Source organism: Pelobates fuscus, chromosome 11 (genome assembly GCF_036172605.1).
Source record: "Pelobates fuscus isolate aPelFus1 chromosome 11, aPelFus1.pri, whole genome shotgun sequence".
In the NCBI taxonomy this organism is placed as follows: domain Eukaryota; kingdom Metazoa; phylum Chordata; class Amphibia; order Anura; family Pelobatidae; genus Pelobates; species Pelobates fuscus.
Window position 1 is genome coordinate 127,264,103 of NC_086327.1, and position 25,682 is coordinate 127,289,784.

The window sequence follows — 25,682 nt, forward strand, 5'->3', positions numbered from 1 at the left end:
GATGTAGTGCCTTTTTTCCACTATAAAGTTAATTTGAATGCTACTCAAGTGCTTTCACCAGGCATAATTAACAGGTAACAGGTAAAAACATGCTGAAATTAACCTACATTTATAAACAAAGGGTGCTCTGTAAACTCAACACAAAATTGCACACGAAGAGAAGAGATGTAAACTGCATTCAGACTGCAGTAAACAAGTGGGATTAATATAAAATCTGCAGTGGTAAATCTGAAGAATAAACACAATCACATGCAAAAGTTAAAATTTACATATGCTAAATTCTTCTCTTTCTTGATGGTAGAATATATTACAATAAATTTATAAAGGCAACTCATTATCCCATACCTTTTTTTTTTATTGTTTACTACATAAAAGCAATGCAACAACGATGTTAAGAAAACTAATTTTCTTTATACAGTTTGAGCTATGAAGGTAAATCCTTCAAAACAGCCTCATAGAGCATCGTTGATATGCAACTATTTAGAGATAAATGGATTTAAAACTCTCTGATTTTGACAGCACAAGCAAAAAAAACATGATGATAATATACAATATCACTGCGTATTTTGCTTTCCATCATTTCCATTCGTTCAATAGAAAAACCACAATCTTTCAGAATTGTTCTTAGTTCCTCTTCACTAAAATTAAGAATATGATATTTGTGCCCACTAACCTTATAATATGATGCATTAAACCCCCCAATCAATAAAAGATGCCCTCCTAATTTAAGCATAGATGATATGGTCATTAGATTATGACGGTAACTGTCCAGGTCCTTTGAAACGCCACCCAGCACGTACAAGTTAATCACACAATCTGCTTTTGGCAACACGACAGGGTCAGTTGGGTTTTCTTTGGTAAAATCACATGGCAATATGCCTTTAATACATCTTCTTAGATCATCTTCCTTCTCTACCCACTTTTCACTGTAAAATATAATAACACAACTTTACGGCATGTGATGAAAATGTATGTAAAATTTTTCGAACCAAAGTAAATATTCCACAATTGCAGTCGATACATATGTCTGAGTAAAATCAAATAATATAATAAAGGATAAAATATCCAAATGTTGTAGTGTATAAAGAGAATATCAAAATGATTTAATTTCCCTTTTATAAAACACTACAGCAATTAATAGTGAAATTTTGTGGAATTGTATTTCAACTAGTTGAAAAAATACCTATTTTTATGTAATAGTTATGAATGGATTAAATGTTATCATTCCACTAATTTTACAACTTGACAAGAGGCTTCATATTTTGCAAAAAAAACAACCAATCAGAAACAAGCTGAGAGAGGATATATAAGGCCCTCACAGCTCAAGCACGTCCTCTTTCTTTGCTCTTTGTTGCGCCTGCTGTGCCAAGGTCAGCGTGTTTTGTTCCTTTGTGACTTATTATGCCGTTTGCCTTTTTATTTGATTGATTCATTGATGTTTTATTACTTTTTGTGTCCCTTGGCGTCAGGGCCCTCCAAAGACATTGTGCTGCCTGGACCAAGGATGAAATGTTGTCCCCCCTGCCCCAGTTGGTGCTCTGCCTCTCCGACATAATCAGACAAGGACATAACCACACACGCATTAGGCCCTCCCCATAGGAAAGCATTGTCTAAATGCTTTCCTATGGGGATTTAATAACGCTGGATGCTGTTTTTGAATGACCAGCATTTATGATTTGCCATTTGGAATTTATAGGTTTATTGATGATAGGTTTGTGTTACTGTAGTGTGAGTGTTTGTACAGAGTAGATTCCATCACTATGTGTATAGAGGATGTTGTATTTGTATGGGAGGTACTGTGTGTGTATGTTTGTGTGTGTGTAGGGGAGGTAGTATGTTTTTTCTGGGGATGCAGTGAGTATGTAATGAATATACTGTGTGTGCTGATGAAGTAGTGTGTGTTTGGGATGTATAATGAGATAGGGGATGTAGTGTGTGAAGGGAATGTATTGTGTGTATGTGCTGGTGATGTAGTGTTGATGTGAGTGCTTTTGGATGCAGCGTGTTTGCTAGGAATGTAGTTTGTATGTGTGTTTGTGCTGGAGAGGCAGTGTCTGTATTTGTGCTTCAGTGCAGTTTGTGTCTGTGTGTTCTAGGGGTGCTATGTGTGTTTGTGTGTGCTGGGGATGCACTGTGAGTCTGTGTGCGCTGGAGATCCAGTGTGTATCTGTGTGTGTGTGCTGGGGTTAAGTGGGGGTCTATGAATGTGCTGGGGATGTAGTGTGTCTGTGTGAGTGCTGGGGGTGAAGTGTAGTGTGTGTTTGTGTGTGTTTGAGTGCAGTGTGTCTATGATCGTGCTGGGATTGGCTTACTATATGTGCAACACAATGTGCACATGAAACTACTCTTACCCATCCTCATCGCTGCTGCCTGACTCCTGTCTGCCGGGATTCAGCTCCTGCATTAGGGATCTCCATGTCCTGCGGTCTGTGCTGCCCTGTGGGTGGTCAGCATGCAGTATGTCAGACACGGAGGGGGATTCTACCACTCTGCCTGTCCTACAGCAAAGTGAGCACTGAAGTTCCGTCTCGCACTGCAGGTAATGCACCGGAACTTCAGTGCTGAACGTTCCCATAACCCTGAGTACCTGGGAAACCCCTCCACCCTCCTCACGATGCCCATGACATTAGATATTAGAATTTGGGGTGGCCATACTTCCTGCCCTGGGGAGCGGCTGATCAGGGAAAGCCAAGGCTTTCCCCAAATGGTTATTATTCCAGTGCTGCCTGGAGCCATGACTCCACCGCAGTCAATAGACAGGCTGGCCCTGCTTTTCTTTCCCACCCTGTCTGCCACTTGTCCTCTAGGTTCCTAATTTTAATTCTGTCATCTTCTTCTCCCTGTGCTTTGCCCTCTCAGACCTGAGCCTTCTGGCTCTACTGGCTTGTTATTCAGTGCAGATTTCTTCATACTGGACTGTCTGGTTTTAGGTGTTGTGAAGGGTACTTCAGGTGCTTGGGTTGCGGGGCGCTGTGTGCTTTCTTGGTAGCAGGCCCACGGGTGCACGCCTCACTGGCCATTGGGCATGGATGGCAGCCATCTTGAATCTCGCATAGATTTGCGACTGTCATTTTAATTCTCATTGCAGATCGTAATTTACATGGATTGGACGTATTACAAGCATTTTTATTTCACTATAGAACACCATCTATTACTTTCAAGGTATTTTTTCTGGGACATTTCTTCTGCTATATCCTGCATACGAAAAACTGTATATATTAAATTGCCTGTGAAGATGTATGAATGCCACAAGGTTGTTACCGTACCACAGAAAGTTGGACGAGTTGTGCTAAGTTATACTGTGTCCTCTATGATACATTTGCAGGGTTGACCACCCATGATTTAAATTGTCTGCCCTACTGGGGGCAATACATTGATTGGGATGACTCCCATAAATTCCTGATACTTTACCTAGTACAATGATTTTTCTGAGCTGTGTATCAGGGATATTACTGTATTACAGCTCCACTGTAGAACTGAGATGAACCCCAGTTACTGATTTCATATACCTAGCTGCACTGTTGACGTAAAATGTGAGGGTGACCTCCTCTGCTGTACCTTTCCCACCTAGCTGGGAACCTATAGGAGTGACTACCCTTTTTATATGATATTGTCTCCCATTGACTAAAGGGAAATCCCCTTTAGTATTTATCGAACCACTTGTATCGGTTGTTTTAGAGCGTGCCCCCCTCTCTTCTCTGGCACTCCCACCTAATTGCTCTACTAGGCAGTGGATGCCTGTCTTCACTGCATGAGACCCAGTTGTAAAAGGAGCCTGACACCCTATGCTTTCTCACATGTCTTGCACCTTCTGACTACTTATCTCTTATGGACAGGACGCTCCAACACGCTGAGCATGGACAACTCACCTCAACCATTCAGGACGCTGTTGCTGTAGCAGCTACAGTGGAGAAGGCACTTTCAAAGGTCACATGCCGGTGGAATCTGCTCGTCAAGGAGTGACTATGCTGCATTACCTAGTCCTAGAGGATACCATGGGCTCTGAAGCTTTAATGGTATCCTCTAGGACTAGACTTTGGCTAAGTGCCACTGGAAAGGGTCCGGCTCGACTTCCTGGAGGTATAAAGCTCCAATTGAATGCCCTTAACAGGTATAGAAACAGGACCCCTCCCCATGTCAGGAAATCCGTAGTGGATGATTCTTCCAGCTCTACTGAAGATAAACACCAAGCTACTTTACTTTGGAAAAAAACACAAAGCACTTGACTTGAGTGAGGTGCATTCTCTGACTCTCCACTTCAAAATAACTGCCATACGAAAAGAGATATATTGAGTCCTCCACATGAACTACATTCCTCTCTGGCTTCTCACCCACATAGTGCGGCTCCTGTTCTCTTCCATCCAGCTTCACTGTACATTATCCTGGAACCTCAGCATTACCGAGCGATGTAAAAATTGAAGGGTCAGTGTCTACATTAGTGTCAGTTGTACGATCACTGGGAGCCTCTTTTACCTGGAATGGCGAGTCAATATTTGGCCCCACATTTGGCCTTCATGGTTTGGATGCTTTCAAGGGATCCTGGTCAGTAGACGACTTATTGCAATCGACTAAAGACCTTTTATGGGATTCATGGACTCCTGGCACTAGACGGAGCTACATCTCATGGAATATGGAATATTAGTAGTGGGTGGTGTCTGGAGAGGGATTCTGCTCCTGTTCCTGTCGCATTTAACTTTTTATCCCATCTATTTTTGTTGGGTCGATCTAATCATTCTATCGCTGTTATGCATTCTCCATCTTGATGACTAATGTTCCTTTTAATGGTGGCCCAGTGGGTCAAGACACATTTGTCTGCCCCTTTTTGATTGGTATCAAGTTATCCAGACCACTAGCACTTAAGTACTCTCGCCTTTGGGACATCGACTTAGTGCTCCACTTTCTTCAGGACTGGCCGGACAATACGGCCTTGTTGCTTTCAGTGAAGTTCATGTTCCTGTTGAATCTCATCTCTTTCCACCAGGTCGCAGATGTGTGAGCATTCAACAGTTTTTCCTTCTCCCCTGATCGCGTGTCGTGTTAGGTATCTTGTCGAATAAAGACCACATGGTACCATAACTGTGCACATGTATTTTAATGCACCTTTACATGCATCCAGGTCAGGTCAACTCCTCATTTCATATGTGAAATTGCACAAACTAGTGTCTACAAACTACTACACTGTCAAGATGGATTCACTGGTTGCTATCTTTGGCGGGCATAGAATCCTGTTTTGGACCTCACTCACTTCACGGTTGCGTTGCTGGCGTTCTCAGCAGATGCGTCTCAGATATGTTATTTCTGTCAAACTTCTCACGCCACTTTGCTTTTCTCCCACAGCATTAAAAGTGCAAAATATGAAACCTCTTGTCATGTTGTAAACTTGTAGATTATAGTGTACTTAATTTATTTAATTATGCTCGTGTGTTGATGTTGACAACATATTTTTTTCAGATGCCTTTTACATCTTTTTGTTTCCTATCAGTGTGATTCTTCACCCACTGTCAAGTCCACATTCATCGATGTTCTCCCGTGGTTCCCTCTTTTGGATTTGAGATTATTTGGACTCTGCTTTATGGTTCTACTTATATGATTTTTACTTTTTGTACATATGTTTTTATTGTATTGATACAAAGAAGGAGGAGGTGCTTGAGTTTTGAGGGCCTTACATATAGTCTATCAGCTTGTTCTGATTGGTTGTTTTCTTGTTATAACCTGTCCTGCTTGAGTTCAGTAAAGAGTGTTTAATGCAAAATGTTTTCCTCCTATCATTACTAAAATTAAGATTATAGGTACACATACGTTACCATAATCTACAATTTCTTTATATTTTTAATAATAAAACAAATATTCAATGAAAAGAATTCTGTGCTAGGTATATACTGTGTTTAGTATTAAGTCCTTGGGACAGGGTACCTCCTTGTACTCTGCCTCGTCCTTGGAACAGGGTACCTCCTTGTACTCTGCCTCGTGCTTGGAACAGGGTACCTTCTTGTACTCTGCCTCACTCCTACACAGTGAGCTTGCATTATTGAGAATTAAGATTAAATATATTTTAAAGTATAACATCTGACATAACACGGACCTTACAAGTTATTTCTCTTCTCTTCTCTTGTTTCTCATATATATCACCACCTACATTCATCGATAACTATCAGCTCTTTGCTATAAATGCTACTTTCAATTATTCATCTCCCACGGAAATAAACCGAATCCATGAAAAGATTGTTTACCTGTTTCCTTCAAGCTCTGCAGCAAACTTTGCGGCATGAGACCAATCCAAAGCATCTTCTTCTTTATTCAGCCATTTCTTCAGCTCTTTTAGACAGTGTTCATTAAACTCTAGAATAGTGATGTCTTTGAAATATTTACAAAGTGGTAACAAGTGGAAAATTAAAGAGCCAATAGAAATGTCAATCAAGGTGTTTCCTCTTAGACAACCTGGAGAAGAACAAGACTATAAAAAGCTAAGTTGGAAATAAAAATAATTTGGAGGTTTAATTTCCATTTTAACAATATTTGAATACATTTTAAAATGTTGTCATTTCTACTACTATCCCTTCACCAAAAACAAATCCCACACTGTGTGCAGTGTAAATGGATTACTATATATTTGAGGATTCCCTCAAAGGGGATGGAACCCTCTACCTACATAGTAATTGCTCATTCAGCTACATACATGCTGTCACGGCTCCCCCCTTTTCTGCCAGCATGGCCGCACATAAACTAAGCAGCAACGCTGACAGAGATTTTGTATATTTACCTTGGTCGCGGCAAACCGCTGCCCAACCTCCTTCCGTTCTGGTCCCCAGCAAGCACGACATTCCTAGAGATGCCGGTCGCTGCGCTTCCGGTTTTAATAGGAAACTCACCTTCGCCCACATCAAAGATGGCACCAACGTGCGTGCGACGTCACCTCATGGACGCGCACGCACATTTTGTGGTCAGAGGCAAGAGACAACCAATTACAACCTCAAGAGGGTTATTTAACCCCTTAAGGACCAAACTTCTGGAATAAAAGGGAATCATGACAGGTTAAACCCAAATTACCTTTTGGTCAGTGCACTGTCGTGGTTTCCCTTAGATGGTTATCCAAGAGTGTGTTCATGATCGTGTATTTCTGGTTTTTTACTTTGGCTTCATTTTGACTTCCCTGATTTCTTGTACCCTTGACTTTTGGCTTTTCCTTATTGCTGCATCTCGTTCTGTGTCCCTGACCTCGGCTAGTTTTCTGACTATTCTCGGGTACGGCCATTCTAAGGTCCGTCAAGGCGTTACCCTTAGTTCTAGGGTGTGAAACTATTCTGCGTGCTGGATCAATATAATCCTGACACATACATTTCCATATATATATATAAATTCACTTTCGTAAGCCCAACAATGTTAAATGCCCTGGTACATTAGCTTAGCTAATCCAAATGACTTGTATGATGGAACAACATAAAAATAAAATGTCTTGAATTAAATGTAGTGATGTTCTGATCTAATAACAAAGACATTTATCTACAGTAGATAACAGCAAAGAAAGAAACAGTATACAGGCAGCAACAGTATTCATCCTTCAATTTTGTTACTGTTTATTTTTTACTAACAAGCGGTTTGCAAAAAAAAAAACACTCCCAGAATCCAAGAATTTGGTTGTCCTGAAAATTCATTTATAAATGTGTTTTTTATTTCTGTATGCATAGATAGCAGAATATGTAAATCTTTAGAAGTTACAGATAAGAATTTGTTATGTATGTGTTACCACTTTACCATGATATTGCAAATACCACATCAACCTCACATTGCTGTCGTGAACACACACTAATACACACACACACACACACTGATACATGCACACATATATACACTCTGATGAATGAACACACATTCAAAATCTGATACACATTGATGTAAAGAAACAAAGACACACACACACACATTGACAAATACGACCATACAGTCACAATATGTGCTTGTCAAGATTAATCTCTCTGTGTGTATTTCTGACTGAATGTGTGTGTGTCTGACCATTCATACCCACACATGCCGTTCCCAATAGGCCTGATTCTCGGCCTGAGGGAGACATTTATAATCATACAGTCAAACTGTAGAGTCTCTCTTTTGTACGGAAGACCTCTAAAAAGAGTCTCCAAACTGTTCCTGCTGCTGGCGATTGTTTAGTTTTGACACTGTTTTTAACTGCTTTGATCACATGAATGTTGTATTCTGTATGCTAACAATGCTATTGCAATGGATTCATTGTATACACTTGAGCTTATTTAGCACAAGCACTATTTCATTTGTCTCCCACATTTGGAATTAGTGTGGGACCCACCAATACTGGGGTACTGTGAAGTAGTGGTGGACTTAACACAGTATGGCCATACGGTGGAACTGAATCCCCATATTTGTTCTCTTAGACAATGTTAAATTGCCTGATAATATTTATAAGTGTATTTTTATGTGTGCGCTGTAACTTAATTTATATTATGTATGAATGTTGGCCATTACGGCAGCACCATTCCTGCAAAATCCAGGTGCCGCCTTTATGTCTTTGCTATGATGGTAGATTTGAGTTATTCCATGTAGCTCTATAAATTGTTCTATCTTTCTAAATTGCTCTAGATTTATCACTTCAATCCAGAATTGTTACTATGTTGCAATAATAAATATAGGCCATGGCATTAAACAGGTAAATCTATTTAAATAGAAATTAAGAAATAAAAGCATACCTGATTTCACCACACTAGAAATTACCTTTAAAGGGAATAATAGAAGCTCATCCATGTGCTTTTTATCTGCTGTGGCACAAACATAAGTGTCGTATAAGTTTTTTGGATCAACATGATCCTTGTGATAGTATTTAGGAGAGCTGGGATCCATCCTGGAGTTCTAGAGCGCAATATGATCCGTTTCTCTACTTAATAGATTTATATGTACAGGAGTTCAAATAATTATGGGAAATTCAAATAATCATATAGACATAAGATTACATCTAAAATGTAAAGTTACTTAATTAATTAAATGATGTTGATATTTACAAAGTACCAAGTTCACATGCTGTTAGGCATTCCCACGCTGACATAAATAATGCAATATTGACACTGAGCTCCTACAAAATAAGACCAATTATGGCATCACATTTTGAGGTTGACATTTTAGTATCAACAGTAGAAACAGTTTTAAAGTGAGATATAAATTGCTCACTTTAAAACCCTGCAATCTGATTGTCGATAAATGTATTTTTTAAAATGTTTATTTGATATATAAAAAAATATTTTTTGATATATTTGGCATTTGATCATATATACTATGAAAATAATATTCCCGTAACATAAGCAGCCCGTAGAGTTGTTGCAGCTGGATGGTTGATATTCCCCCAGTAAGTAAAGTAATTTTTAAAAATTGAAGATAATTTACTCATGGATGAACTAACTTCAAAACTCAGACATTCAACCCCATCTTTTAGTAAAATTTGGGATTCATGGCGAAAGTTTGTTACCAATAAAAATAGGTAAGACAACCACACTGTAGCTTTCAGGGGAATAACACAAACAGGCATAAATATTTTGTTCCTTTTTTTTTTTGTTCTATACTTTGTCTCTTTTCTCTCTTAGAGATTAAGCATTTTTTTTATTAGTCTATACTTGACAAAATTTGGGGGAAATCAATTTTTTCAAAATGTTATAAAGCAATTTTATATGTACTGCATAATTAATGCATTTTGCTTATGCCTACAATATATAATATTTGTCTGTTTTTAACTTTCTCACATAAATAAAGAATAAAAGAAATATAATCTTTTTTTTCTACACTTTTATCCGATATTTTAAGATTTAATTGTGTTATTATGTAATCTTATGTGAGATATCTGAGAAATATGAGTTAATGTTATGGTGAAATAATACTGATCATTATGTATGCCTTTGTGGGGTCTTAAATATGGAGTAATCAGACGGAATGTCTGTCTTAATTGTTAGATTTAATATATAATGTTTTATTGTGTTAGATATATGAAGAGCTAGTAGATTCTATTGTCCAGGATAGTTGGTGCTCAATGTATTTAGTCTTTATGCACTGGCTAACATACCATAGTTGCAAGGGTCGCAACTGCGACCCGGGTATGTTGGTCAGTGCGACCACCACCGCTGGCCACCTCAAGGCCCCTCAATGCCTGATGTCACTTGGCAGGCGGGCGGGCGCGCAAGGGAGAATTCTCTCCTGAGCTCTCTCAGCCCAGCTCTCTCGCGCGCAGCGCAGTCATCCCGGAGCCAGAATATGACATCAGTAAGCGGCGCGCGAGGGAGCTGGACTAAATTTAAAAAAAAAAGTGAGTGTGTATGTGTGTTAGTGTGTGTGTGCCAGTGAGTGTGTTACTGTGTGTGTGTGTTACTGAGTGTGTTAGCTGTGTGTTAGTTTGTGTTTGTCTGTTATTGAGTGTGTGTTTGCTAGTGAGTGTCAGTGAGTGTGTTAGTTTCTGTGTCAGTGTGTGTGTGTGTGTTACTGTGTGTGTGTGTCTGTTACGGAGTGTGTTAGCTGTGTGTTAGTTTGTGTGTGTCTGTTAGTGTGTGTCTGTTATTGAGTGTGTCTGCTAGTGAGTTTCAGTGATTGTTAGTTTTTGTGTGTCAGCGAGTGTGTGTGTGTGTGTGTCAGAGAGTGTGTTACTGTGTGTGTGTCTGTTACTGAGTGTGTTAGTTGTGTGTTAGTTTGTGTGTGTTAGTGTGTGTATGTTATTGAGTGTGTGTCTGTTAGTGAGTCTGTTTGGTGTATGTGAGTGTGTGTTTGTCAGTGAGAGTGTACGTTTTGTAAGTGAGTGTGTATGTGTGTCTGTCTGTCAGTGAGTGTGTATGTATGTCTGTCACTGAGTGTGTGTCTGTCAGTAAATGTGTGTGTCTGTTAGCTAGTGTGTATGCGTCTGTTCGTGAAAGTGTGTGTGTGTCTGTTAGTGAATGTGTGTGTATATGCTTGTCTGTTAGTGAGTGCATGTTTGTTAGTGAGAGTGTATAGGTGTTTGTCAGTGAGTCTGTATGTGGGTCTGTCACTATGAGTGTGTGTGTGTGTGTGTCTGTATGTGTGTGTGTATATGTATGTGTATCTCTGTGTATGTCTTCATGTGTGTGTGTGCCTGTATGTGGGTCTGTATGTGTATCTCTTGGTCTGCATGGGTATCTGTTTGTCTGTATGTGCATCTGAATGTTTGTCATTAAATGACCACTATAGTGCCAGAAAAACAAGCTTCTTTTTCTGGCACTATATAGTCCTTAGCAAACCCCCACCCTTGTGGCCCCCTCCTGCAAGAGCTGCGCACGCATTCAAACTGCCCATAGGAAAGCATTACTCAATGCTATTTATATGCTATTTATCTATTCTTCTCTTTAGATTTTTTTTTTTAACCCCTTAAGACTGCAGGACGTACTATGCCGTCCTTATTTGGGCGGCTCTAAACGCCGCAGGACGGCATAGTACGTCCTGGGCGGTCTTACCCCCCACGTGGCCGGCGGCACATGGCCGCTGCAGATCGCTGTCGGGGGGCATGCTTCCGATCGCAGTGACAGGCTGTCACTGCGATCGGTATTTACCATGTGTCAGCCGACACATGGAGCCGGCCGCATTTTCAATCTGCAGATCGCGGTCGGGGGACATGCCTGGCCCCCCAGGCAGTCCCCCTGCGGTCAGTGACCGCGATCTGCAGAGTCTGATTGCAGTGAGAGGCTGTCACTGCGATCTGAATGCAGAGACAGCCTCTCCCTGCGATCTGATCGCAGTGACAGCCTGTCACTGCGATCAGAGGTTACTATGTGTCAGCCTATTGGCTGACCCATAGTAACTGCAGGCAGGATCCCCCTGCAGATCACGGTGGGGGGCATGCCTGGTCACCCAGGCACTCCCCCTGTGGCCAATTACCGTGATCTGCAGGAGGTGATCACAGTGACAGCCTGTCACTGTGATCACTGATCCTGTGTGTCAGCCAGTGATGTAAAATCACTGGCTGACACTGTCTCTGCCCCTCTGCTCCCCTCTTAACCCCTTAATGTTACAAAATAAAACAAATTACAGTTACACATCAAATATACTTAGATCATTTATATATATATATTATATATATATGATCTAAGTATATATATATATATATATATATATATATATATAGACACACACATTTACACATACACTAAGTGTATTTTAATATTTATATATAATTATATATATATATATATATATATATATATATATATATATTAATATCAAAATACACGTAGAAGGATATTGATTAAATATATACATAATTATATATATATATATATATATATATATATATATTTTTTTTTATAATAAAAAAATATAAATACGTTAAAAAAATAAATAAAAAATAAAAAAATAATAATTACAAATATATATATATGTGTGTAATTTCGTTCTTACTGTATTTTGATATTAATATATATATATTGATATCAAAATACACGTAGAACGAAATAATATATATATGTATATACCTAAGTATATACGTATACATCACTATATGTATACCTATATATAAATAAAAATAAGTGTAAAAAAATTATATACATATATATATATACATATATATATATCCACACACGTGTATATATAATAATTTTACATATATATTTATGTAATAATTTTACATAATTAGGTATCCTAATTAATTACAATTAGCGGGACCTGCCTAACAACCCAGGCCGAAAGTATAGGGAATTTAATTTGCTAGCACTATATTTAACCCTATAACTTTCCAAGACACTATAAAACCTGTACATGGGCGGTACTGTTTTACTCGGGAGACATCGCTGAACACAAATATTTGTGTTTCAAAACCGTAAAATGTATTACAACAATGATATCGTCAGGGAAAGTGAAATTTATTGCCATTAAGTATCACATCAACTTTATTTTTTATTGTTTACTACATAGGAGCAATGTACCAATGCAATATTACTTTCACATGAGATAAAGAAAAACTATTTGATTTATCCAGTTATGAAGGTAAATTCTTCAAACGCCCTCATTGAATATAATTGGTATGAAACTATTTAATGGTTTTAAAGCTCTCTGTTTTTGACAGCAAAAGCAAAAAATTCATGATGATAATATATAACATCACTGCGTATTTTGCTTTCCGTCACGACCGGTCGTTCAATAAAAAACCCGCAATCCTTCAGAGCTTTTCTTAGGTCCTCTTCATTGTAATTTAAGATATGATATGTGTGCCCACTAACTTTATAATGTGATGCATTAAACCCCCCAATCAAACAAAGATGTCCTCCTAATTTAAGCATTGAAGATATTATCTTTAGATTATGACGGTAACTGTCCAGGTCTTTTGAAATGGTACCCAGCAGATACAAGTTAAACACGCAATCTGCTTTTGGCAGCACAACAGGGTCAGTTGGATTTTCTTTGGTAAAATCACATGGCAATATGCCTTTAATACATCTTCTTAGATCATCTTCCTTTTCAACCCACTTCTCACTGTAAAATATAATAACACAATTTTATGGCAGATGATGTAAATTTATGTAACTATATTCTACAGAAAGAAAATGTTCGACAATTGGAGTCGATACATATTTCAGAGGAAAATTTTACAAAATACTAAAGGATAAAAAATGTCATGCGTTTGTAGTGTATAAAGAGGATATTAAAAGGATTAACCCCTTAAGGACCAAGCTTCTGGAATAAAAGGGAATCATGACATGTCACACATGTCATGTGTCCTTAAGGGGTTACATTTCCCTTTTGTAAAACACTTTACCAATTACCAGTGCATTTTAAAGTTGAATTTTATTAAAAACAGTTGACAAAAATATCCCTTTAATGTAGTTATAAATGGATGGTTGTTAAATTACATATTATCATTCCATTAATTTCTATATGTAATTATTAAAAAAACCTTTTCAATAAAAATAAATAATTATATGCTAAGAATATACTGTGTTTAGTAGTAAGTTGTGGGTACAGGGTCCCTTATTTTTACTCTGCCTGGTAGTGAAAAACTCCTTGCATTAGTGTTAGCCAAATACATATTTGAAAGAGTAAATATATTTTAAAGCGTAACATGTTACATGGTATTCCTCTTCTCTTTTTTATCATATATATTACTAGCTACAAGTATCGATCATTATCATTTCATTGCTATAAATGCTACTTTCAATTATTCATCCCCTACGATCCATGGAAAAATGGCTTACCTGTTTCCTTCAAGTTCGGCAACAATCTTTGCGGCATGAGACCAGTCCAAAGCATCTTCTTCTTTATTCAGCCATTTCTGTAGGCCCTTTAGACAGTGTTCATTAACTTCTAGAACAGTGATGTCTTTAAAATATTTACAAAGTGGTAACAAGTGGAAAATAGAGGGGCCAAATGAAATGTCGATCAAGGTGCTTCCTCTAAGACAACCTGGAGAAGAACAAGACTATAAAAAGCCAAGTTGGAAATAAACATAATTTTTTTTTTTCAATTTTATTAATATTTCCCTAAATTTTAAAATGTTGTTCTCATTCTTACTACTGCCTCTCCACCATAAACCAATCCCATACTGTGCATAGTGTGAAAGAGTTACTATATATATGAGGATTCCCTAAAGAAAGGAGATGGAACTCTCTACCCACATACTGACATGCTACCATTAAATTGACTTTCGTAAGACGTACAATGTTAAATGCCCTGATACATTAGCTTAGCAAGCCCAACTGACTTTTATGATGGAAAAAGAATAAAAAGGTATCTTGACTGCAGTGATTCTCTTGTCTCATAAGAAGACATTTATCTATAAAATGACCAAGAGACAATGAAACAGCATACAATCAGCAGCAGTATTCACCCTCCAACATGTGTTAAGGTTTTTTTTGTTTTGTTTTTGCTTCACACCTTTTTTACCAAGCAGTTTGCTCAACAAAAACACCCCCACAGAATCCAAGAATTTGGGTGTCCTGGAATGTAATTTAGAAAGGTAATAGCCAAAGTGTGACTGAGTGTGCAAATAGCGCTGTTTAGTATATACCCTAAACAAAAAGAAATGTATCCAATAATAGCAGCTGCACCACTACAATATGCGAACTCTCCTAGCATGTAAAAGCTAAGCATACAGTATACAGTACTGTAGTGCTTACATAAACCATACAGTGTCATACCATGTGTAGGGATACAATATAAAACTTTTTATATTAGTGTGTAAAATGTTTAAAACACTTATCTTGAATAAACACAAAAATAATTCAGCGCTAATTAACACACAATTAGTAGAGGTAGGCAGCAATCCAAATGAAGGAAAACCCCTGAGGTCCTTCAGTGGATAAACACAGATAGAGAAAAAGATATATAAGGGCTGCGCCAAATGGGGGAAGATAGTCCAGTAAAATATCGCTAGGATACCAGTAGATTGTCTGGAATACTTGATAGAGTTTCTTTGTTGAGGTAGGTGCGTCTGGTGTTGACCGTTCAGTATATGAAAATACAAGAGCGGTAGAAGCGACCAATGGTGCAATGTGGAGGTAGGTGCATTTTAAACGATCCTGGTTACTTTTACTTCCACTGGCAATTTTACTGTTCCAGTACTCCAAGAAATCCCAGGTGGGGATCACACCACCAACGCCTATTCATAGAGCAGTACCTCTGCTCTATCTTTGTGAGTATTATTTTATCTTCTATTTTACTCTCTTATCCCATCACAATTGAGAGCACTATTGTTGCTTTGTATCCTTCTATCTTGGAGCTTTGGATTACCAGACGGTGCTGACGGGCGTACTGCCGCTACATATCCCATAAGCGGGGATTATACCGCTGTACACTATCCACACCAGAGCTGGCCATATCTCCCTCAAATGTGAGTTCTTTATCTTTCTCTACCTATTGCACATTGAACCCCATCACAATTGAGAGCACTATTGTTGCTTTCTATTTTCTTTTCCGAGTTTTGGACTACCAGACGGTGTTGACGGAGACCCCTTCCCTACATATCCCATAAGCGGGGATTATACTGCTGTACGCTATTCACATAGCTCTCCCGAATGTGAGTTCTCTACTTCTGTTATTTATTGCACCCTGAATTTTACATACTGCACCATTGGTCGCCTCTACCTCTCTTGTATTTTCATATACTGAACGGTCAACACCAGACGCACCTACCTCCACAAAGAAACTCTATCAAGTATTCCAGACAATCTACTGGTATCCTAGCGATATTTTACTGGACTATCTTCCTCCATTTGGCGCATCACTTATCTTGAATAGTATTAAAAGTAACTTTTTTATCAATGTTAGAAAAATAAATATATCATATCAAATATCATACAATAGTGTAAAAACATAGATTATAATCAAACAAAAATCCTAAAAATGGAACACTCAAAATTTTAAGAGCTAGCTCATGTGCCTAGCTCTGGTTAAACAGGCCTGTGGGTGACCCTCCCTTTTTTCTGAGAATAGTGCAGATGGTTCTTTATGTGAAGGCCACTCAGAAAATAAAGTTTATATAGTATATTAGTGTTTAACAAAAGTATATGCTAGTTTTGTAGGTATTTTATACTCACTTTTATTTGGCTTACTATAACATCATCATGTGGAAAAGGACTACACACCCCCTTGATAGCATGCAGGAAAAATGGATAGCCAGTAATATTAAAAATTATATACTTTATTTAACTCAAAACAATATATATAATTGTGACAAACTACCCTTTGCCACTGGCTTTTAGAGGAGCCTGATTAGCAGCCTCCTGCCCTATGACTATGGCCCATGGCTAACACTTTGTTCTCAGACTGCAAAAAGGCTTGTTCGTGCCTTTTTCCCTATGTGGTTCGGTAAATGGAGTTTACCGAACAAACCGCCGAACAGCTGACCACCCTGCCTGTGGAGTGTGCTGCTCATTAACCACCCAGAAGCTGTGGTTAACCACAGCTTAATTGACAAATGGCTGGGTGGCCAGCGTTTGTATGAACGAACAAGTGGCAGTGGCCATTTTGTTTAGCCGAACGCACTCAGCTGTGTTTTGTCGTCGAATTTCTGGAACTGTTTTCGGCTACTATTCCACGAACACCGCTGAGACTTCTACCTTCTGTGCGTTTGGCTAAATCCATCAGAACGGAGCGCTATTCTAAGGGAATAAACGAACGAATGAGACAATTGCAATTTGTGGGGATATGTTGTTGTTTTGGGGGTGCTTCTGTGTTTTGGGTAAACTGTATGTTTTCCTGCCTATTATTATTAAGTTAGCCCATTGTGTTTGGTAATTGTATCACAGGCAGAGGGGAGGGTTTGTGTGCCTTGGCTCGGAGTATCTGACAGTACTGTACTGTGTTGATTGGCTGTTGTAACTTTGTGTCCTGTGTTCCACAAGGTCCACATGGGTGGTAACCTTGTGGGGAAATGTGTATATAAGAAAGCCCTGTATGCTCATTTAACTAGTTCTACTTGACCCTCAACTCGCAGCCTAGACTTGTGTTTGGAGGGGACAACTATAATCACTATAGGGATTGCTATGCTCTGCATACTCCCTCAGCTACACTGAGCTCTTGTAAGAGCTTGTTCCTGTTCCTGCTTCACTCTCTGGAAGGAAGAGAGGTTCACCCACTGGAACCTGGAGACTTCTCGTAGGTCCAGAGTGGGTAGGAGACGGCAAGACCCCAACCAAGCTGCGGCGGTTCGTGGGGACTGCAGTGCTTATTGTGTCTGGTGTGGTGCTGATGGTCCTTGGTTAGTGCTAGGAGCATCCTTTCTACAGTTCAACCCTCAGCTAGCCTGGGGCAACCGTAACAATAATAAACAAACACTAGTTAAAGTAATACTTGTCTAAGTCCAATATTTCATCCAGATATGCGTTTCACCTGAGTCCAGTAAAAGTATATAATGTGTAGTACTTCCACATGTCTTCCTGCTTTTAAATCTTCTTAATGACTTAATTGAGGCCAGGTAGAACACTGATGCACTCTCCCACGTCATTCGTGAGATCACGGCATTCCAAGCCTTACTTTCGATCGCAGATGCCATCTTTTTTATGTAATTTCCAGTTTTTCCTCCTTCATTTTGGGTTTGCATTCCAGCCCCTGCATTTCATCTGTTCTGACTCTTGTGTGTGCTTGCATTCCATTCTGTTTTCCATTCTGTCACTATAAAACAGAAGGGAACGCAAGCGCTAAGAGTCAGTACAGATAAAATGCAAGCGCTGGAAAGCAAACCCAACACACAAACATATACCATGTTGTCTTATGCATGGTATATGTATGCATATTGTAAGTATATTGTATATGTTTCCACTTTACAATGGAATTGCCCATAACATATCAACCTCACATTGCAGCCATGGACACACACTAATACACACACATACACAATGATACATGCACACATATACACACTCTGATACACGCACACATATATAATCTCTGATACATACACATACACACAGAATCTCTGATACACATACACTTTGAGGTGAATAGACACACACTTTGGCAAATACACGCATACAGCCACAATGTGTGTTTGAAATGGTCTATCTTACACTGTGTATTTCTGACTGCATGTCTGTATGTGTTTTTGCATTGTGTAAAAAAAGAAGAGTGACCTGTGCACTAGCCCAAGTCCCTATGCATATTTAAATAAATGGAGGTTAATTAGTAACTCCAATGGCCATTAGATGGAAGCCCACCTGCCACATCAAGGCAAATCTCTGGGTCCTACACTAACAATTCACTTTGCTTCCTTCATCTTCGGGCAAAGACATCTCTAATGAGACAGAGAGGGGTAGTTTTCAAAACCCCTACATACTTATTAACCCTTAAGAGGGAAGACATGGGGTCCATGGCAGTATTGTTGCATGGCTGTGTGATACAAAAGTGAATACAAATATACAAAAATAAGTCTCAAACACCCACTACTTCTGGGCTGTAGCAATGAGCACAGCTCACATAAGTCCCAATACATACAATGAAAACCAAATGAAAAAAGAGTTAGCTGCACACTAGCCCAAATCCCTATGCATATTTAAAAAATAGAGTTTGTCTGGTTCGGCATTTTTGTTCTCTGCATGCTAGTAGGACGTTTAGCTACATTCTAGCAATACTGTGGTAACAATTACTGTTACATGTATTAACATATATAAATGTAGCATGTCCAGACATCAATACTATTATATCTAACTTCTGCATGAGTGTGTTCAGTAGCAACCTCACACAAAGTTCTCTGCATATCTCTACTAAACAGTGATTTGTTGATATTGATTTGTAATCACTGTATTAGTGATAGTGATTTTTTGTAATTACCATTTCAAGTCATTTGCCAAAAGTATATTAATACACTACTATTTACCCTTATAAGGATCCTGCCGTTGTGCAAACTCTAACCTCGATATTAGTGGGACAGCTCTTGTTTTTATTAAGATTTTTTTTTTGTCCTTTTTGTCTACATCACCTTTTGTCCTTTTTGTGGTTAGTCCTTCTATTAGTCTTATTATAGGTGGTACCTTCATAGTATTCCATTTTTAGTACCAAGTGTTGCACCCTCTACTTTGCTTCTTGTGTGGTTATTGTTAACTACAGGGGTTATCCCCCATTTAGGAGGTTTGCATTGGCCTTAGATCTTCCCTTTTGCTCTTTCCTCTTTTCTTTAATTCTCTTCTCAGACAGGTTATTCCACGTAGCTCTATAGATTGGTCTATCCTTATAAATTGCTCTAGATGTATCACTTTAATCCAGAATTGTTACTATTTTGAAATATTAAAAATGTCCATATCATTAAATAGTTAAAACTATTTAAATAGAAATACAGAAATAAAAACATACCTGAATTTAACTCACTGCTAAGTACCTTCAGAGGGAATAATAAAAGTTCCTCTGTGTGCTTTTTATCTGCTGTGGCACCAACGTAAGTCTCATAAAATTCGTTTGGATCTATATGATCCTCGTGATAATATTTCGAAGAGCTGGGATCCATCCTGGAGTTCTACAGCACATTGTGAGCCGGTTCTGTACTTAATCGATTTATATGTACAGCAGTTCATATTATTATGGGAAATTCAAATATTTACGTAGACATGAGATTAGAAGAGAAACAGACCTGGTGGGTCTGGTAGGAGTTGGTCGCCCCCTAGTGGGTATGTATATTTTTATTAAAACGTAGCTTTTAATAGCACAAAACATAAAATAGAAAAAATAATAGAGAAAACCTTCAAACTATGAAAAAAAAAACAAAATAAAATAATGAGTAGGGCAAGATAGAGTATATGCTCATAAGTGGGACATGCAAATATCTAGAAGATGTCTTATAATAAGCACAAAAATCTTCAAATAAAGATAAGTCCCATACAGGTGCTACAATCGTTATTGTAGGCTACTGGTAGCTACTAAATAAAGATTACCCTCTATGTACATGAATCACCCTGCCTAGAGATCTCTAAGTACAGACTTGTAAGGTCTAATAGAGTAGCAAAGTGTAACAATTTGTTACATAGAAGGGAAGGCTTGTTAGAATTAAATTGAATTGTATAAGTGAGGATTTAGTACAGAGTTGCTGCAGCTTGTATCTATTTGCTTGTGTATAGTATACAGCTAAAGAACAACAGATGGCTGCAACTTGATTATGCAGGAGATATATAGGAGTATATTATAAGGATAGAGAGAGAATCACCAACTTGGAGTCATCCCTAACGATATCCCTTGCACCAACCCCTCCATCCACGACCAAATCCCCAGTAAAAGTATTCTTTCCACTAGTTGAATTCTAACTGGCTAACTAGTAGTAATAACGATGAAATTAGAACCAACATTTAAAGTTTGTTTTAGAAGCTAAAAGTTAAATTAATTAACCCCTTCAGGACCGCTGACGGTTCAGGACCGTCAGCAGTAAAACGTGCGTTTGGACCGCTGACGGTCCTGAACCGTCATAGCGAAAAACGGGCTGCGGGAAGCGATCAAAGATCGCTCCCGCCAGTATAACGCTGTAACTATCTGCCAGACATCCCAGGCAGATAGTAACAGCCAATTGCGGCGTGTGAGCGATCCGCGATCGCTCACAATTGGCTGCTGTCAAAGTGGGTGTTACAAACACTCACTTTGACAGTGATCTCTGCCCCTCTCTCTTCTGTAGCATTTTGTGAGGCAAGAGAGACATAGATTGTGATAGTTTGTTGCAGCAGAAGTGTTCCAGAGCTTTATACAGTATCTAAAGTGAATAAAAAACTGTTTTAACCCCTTCCCTGCCAGATCTGTTACAGCAGTGCATTTGTACTGTCTGTATTTTGTTTTTTGCCCTTAAAGGGTTACATTTGTTTTAAAAATCTGTGTCTTGGTCTGTCTTGGTCTGTCTTGGTCTGTCTTGGTCTGTCTTAGTCAGTCAGTTTCCTTCCCCCAAATCTCCATTAGATTTTTGTGACAGGAGTTAGTTTAGGGATTGCTGTTTAGTCTGTTTTAGTAAAAAAAAAAGTATAAAAATGTTTTTGTGTGTTTGTAATTTGTTTTAGTCATGTGTAAAACATCACTGCATGTATAACTTGCAGGAGGCATATGCCTTATTGGCGTCAGACTCTGACGCCACTGACACTGCGTCCGATTTTGACCCAGGTCAGTTTTCTGACACGTCTAGTCAAGACGACATGTCATCTGTGTGTGAGCCGGCTGAAGAAAGAAGCTGTGCTTCCTCTGCTACGCCGAATGTGGAGGAGGACTGGGTACCTCCACAGTTAGCCGAGCCCAACGTCCCCCCTTTTAGTGCCAACGCAGGCATTAATGTTAATGTGGATGGCTTCTCCCCAATGCAGTATGTAGAACTATTTTTAGGGGATACCATCTGGGAGAAGATTGCTTCCCAGACTAACTTGTATGCTACCCAATTTATTGATAACAATCCAGGTAGCTATACAGTCAGGGAGCATGACTAGCATCCCACAGATGTCCCAGAGCTTAAAAAATTCTGGGCTCTTACAATGCTCATGGGGATTATGAAGAAGCCATCGATTCGCTCATACTGGAGCACCAACCCAATAATGTCTAGTCCAGTATTCTCCCAAACCATGCCTAGAGCCAGATACGAGTTACTGCTGGGATTTTTACATTTCACTGACAATACCCTCTGTCACCCTTGAGATCACCCCCAATACGATAGGCTTTATAAAATACGCCCAATGCTAGACCATTTTCAGGACAAATTTTGGGATGTTTATACCCCCCAACAACATTTATCCATAGATGAATCTCTAATGAAATACAAAGGGAGATTAGGGTTCAGATAATACATCCCCTCAAAGCGCTCTAGGTATGGCATAAAACTCTACAAACTGTGCCTTTCGTGTATATGAGGGGAAATATGGTCAACTGGACCCTCCTGGCTGTCCTGACTCCCTGGGGACAAATGGGAAACTTGTATGGGACCTACTAAACCCCTTGTTTAATAAAAGTTACCACCTTTATGTGGATATTTTTTATAGTAGTGTCCGTCTGTTTAAAACACTTTATGGTTTACAGACACTGGCCTGCGGCACTGCCAGAAAAAATTCCAAAGACTTTCCACGATCTCTCATAGATGCAAAATTAAAAAAGGCGAATGTAAAGCACTTCGCAAAGCTGAAGTGCTTGCACAAAAATTTAGGGACAGGAAGCATGTCAACATGCTAACCACCATCCATGACGAACACATGTCAGACGTCTCTGTCCGGGGCAGAGTAGAGTCCAAACCGGTTTGCATCAGGGCATATAATAAGTACATGGGGGGGTGTTGATTTGGCTGATCAGCTGATGCAGCCATATCTTATTTTACGAAAAACCAAAGCATGGTATAAAAAGGTGGCTATATATCTGATGCAAATAGCAACCCACAACTCATTTTTGCTTTTTAAAAAAAATCATCCAGGGAAAACCACCTTTCTCCAATTTCAGTTGAAAATAATTTCTTTAACAATTTATCGAGATGGACAAGTTCCAACAACGGTGCAAGCTGAGTCCAGACATTTTATTTTATTTTATTTTTATTTATTTTTATTTAAATTTTTTATTTTGTAATGGTAACAAATAAAAAGGGGGTACAGAAAGAAGAAAGGGGGGATGGGGTAATACACAATGATTACATCAAGTTATTCCAGTATAATATATAGCAATTTACAATGCGGAGCATCACAAAATAATACATTCGTCTTTATCTAGGTAAGTTGTCAAATGATAGTATTATTGCGCCATTATTTAGCGCCTTATGTGTATGGCTCAACATATCTTGTGTTGTGCATCTGTGGGTTAATCATTTTCCTGACTTGGGTCTACTTAAGTGCGTAGTTTTCTGGATAAGGGCTTATGTTGATATATGGTAGTGACATATGGTAATGGTCTATATTACTGTTTGGTTACGCCTTTGGGGGGTACAGGATTGTTAGCCAAGGACACCATGACTGTACTATATGTTTCGCCTTCGTGTGGGATTCAGCGGAGAGCAATTCATATTTATAATATTGGTGTAGTTTGTCCAACAGTTCTTTACGTGACGGACAATATGTGGTTTTCCATTGTTGGGCTATAAGTGTTCTGGCTGCTAATATGACGTGAGAGGCTAGTGTCTTAGCCGCTTTATTCCACAGTATTGGAAGAGCAGCATAAGAGCCATCAGCGGTGTAAGGGGTGTAGAATAGTCTAGTGTGCTTTGTAATATGGATTGAACCTGCAACCAACGTGGTTTGATCAAGCCACATTCCCACCATATGTGGGTCATAGTACCCGTGTCTACTCCGCATCTCCAGCAAAGAGGGTTTGTCTCGGGGTATATTCGGTGTAGTCTCTGTGGTGTCAGGTACCATCTATAGATTACCTTTTTGTGAGCTTCAACATGAGAGAAACAAGACGTGATCCCTTTAAGGGCGTTTAGTGATTGGAGCCATTGGTCATTTGAGATATGTGGTATTCCCTCTTTTTCCCATTGGGATACATATGTGAAAGAGTGCGGTGGCCTGTCCCCTAACAGGGCCTTATAACAAACAGATAAGGCTTTGGGTTTAGTCGGTGAAGAAAGGCACCTATTGAAGATAATTACTGCGTGAGCCGCTCGGGGTGTTATTAGTGAAGTTTTCACTGATACTTTACTTTGCATCATGCTCTTCAGTTGTAGGTATTTAAATGTATATGATGCTGGTAATTTATACTTTGCCTGAAGATCAGGGAAAGGTAGGATTTTCCATTGGGAGCAGAGGTCTCTGATATGGGTGATACCATGAGCATTCCATGGTTTCAATGATAGACCTGGAGTAACCCCTTCTAGCGCCCCCAAAGGGGCATATGTGCAAAATTTCCCTTTGTCAGACATCATGGTTAGGACCTTGTCCCAGACTTTCATAGACAGTTTGGTGGTAGGATATAGCCTTCCTTTCTGGTTCCTATACGGTGTCGGAGACCGCAAAATATGTAAGAGTTTGTGTGGGAGTGTTTTGTCGTGTTCCATATCGACCGATTGTAGGGTATGCTTAGGCGTGTGGAGGCGTATGGCGGATTCCAGGAGGGCAGCTTAATAATATGCAGATAATTTTGGAAAACCTAGTCCTCCGTCTTGTTGTGTAAGTTGCAATAGGGATAAAGGCAATCTAGCTTTTGCTTTGTTCCAGATATATTTGGTTAGGATCGATTGGAGGTGTTTCAGTATAGATGGTGGTATGTACAGTGGCAGCATTCTAAATATGTATAAGATTTTTGGCAATAGTACCATTTTAACAGAGTTTAATTTGCCTAGCCACGATAAGTGGACATGTTTCCACAGTTGAAAGTGTGAGTTACATATGAGGTGCAGCGTACCATAGTTGAGGGACACCATTTGTGGGACATGTAGCGTTAATTTCACGCCTAAGTACGTAATGTACTTTTGTCTCCAGTCAAAGTTAAAGTTTTGGCGTAATACGTTTATTTGTGATGAGGGTATGTGTAGTGGTAGGGCTTGTGTTTTAGTACTATTAAGTTTATAGTATGATATACGACCATAGTCTTGTAACGTTTCCATGAGTCGAGGCAAAGATATCTCCGGCGAACTAAGGGAAAGTAAGATATCATCGGCAAACATAGACAACGTGTATTCATTCGTGTTGATATGTATTCCTGTGATGAGCGGGTCTTGTCGGATTTTGTACGCTAGGGGCTCTAACGCTAATATAAATAGTAAAGGGGACAAAGGGCACCCTTGCCTGGTACCATTCGTAAGTGTAAACGGGGTTGACAGGAATCCTGATTGATATACTCGAGCAGTGGGGTGTCTGTATAACGCCATGATACCTTGTATGAGTTGTTGTGGGAAGCCAAATTTAATCAGTACTGACGTCATGTATGCCCAATTAAGCCTATCAAAAGCTTTTTCGGCATCTATGGCTAAAAGGATGCTTTCGATCGCTGTCGTTTCGATGTGGGAAAGTATATTAATAATCTTTCTGGTATTGTCAGAGCCTTGTCTCCCTTTAATAAAGCCTGATTGGTCGTTATGTACTATGTGTGGCAAAATGGGGTTTATCCTGTTGGATAGTAGTTTGGCATATAATTTGGTATCACAATTTAAGAGGGAAATCGGCCGGAAATTGGAGCATTGAGTCGGGGGTTTTCCCGGTTTCGGTAGAGTTGTAATATGGGCTTGGAGCATGTCTGCGGGCATACATCCCGTTTGGAGACAAGTGTTAAAGAGAGAAGTCAAATGTGGCACCAGTATATCTTTGAAGGTATAATAATATAGG

At 39.1% G+C, this 25,682-nt stretch overlaps 2 protein-coding genes across 2 annotated transcripts; both read right to left on the reverse strand.

Annotated features, from left to right (window-relative positions):
• Positions 1 to 496: 496 nt before the first annotated feature.
• On the reverse strand, positions 497 to 8,865 carry LOC134577000 (indolethylamine N-methyltransferase-like). The gene is made up of 3 exons (XM_063435648.1): positions 8,715 to 8,865; positions 6,231 to 6,438; positions 497 to 926 (listed from the first exon to the last, which is right to left on the reverse strand). Exons 1-3 carry the CDS (start codon positions 8,863 to 8,865, stop codon positions 497 to 499), a joined length of 789 nt encoding a protein of 262 aa, XP_063291718.1.
• A 4,181-nt stretch (positions 8,866 to 13,046) lies between these two features.
• LOC134577001 (indolethylamine N-methyltransferase-like) lies at positions 13,047 to 19,936 on the reverse strand. The gene is made up of 3 exons (XM_063435649.1): positions 19,786 to 19,936; positions 14,196 to 14,403; positions 13,047 to 13,476 (listed from the first exon to the last, which is right to left on the reverse strand). Exons 1-3 carry the CDS (start codon positions 19,934 to 19,936, stop codon positions 13,047 to 13,049), a joined length of 789 nt encoding a protein of 262 aa, XP_063291719.1.
• Between the last annotated feature and the right edge of the window lie 5,746 nt (positions 19,937 to 25,682).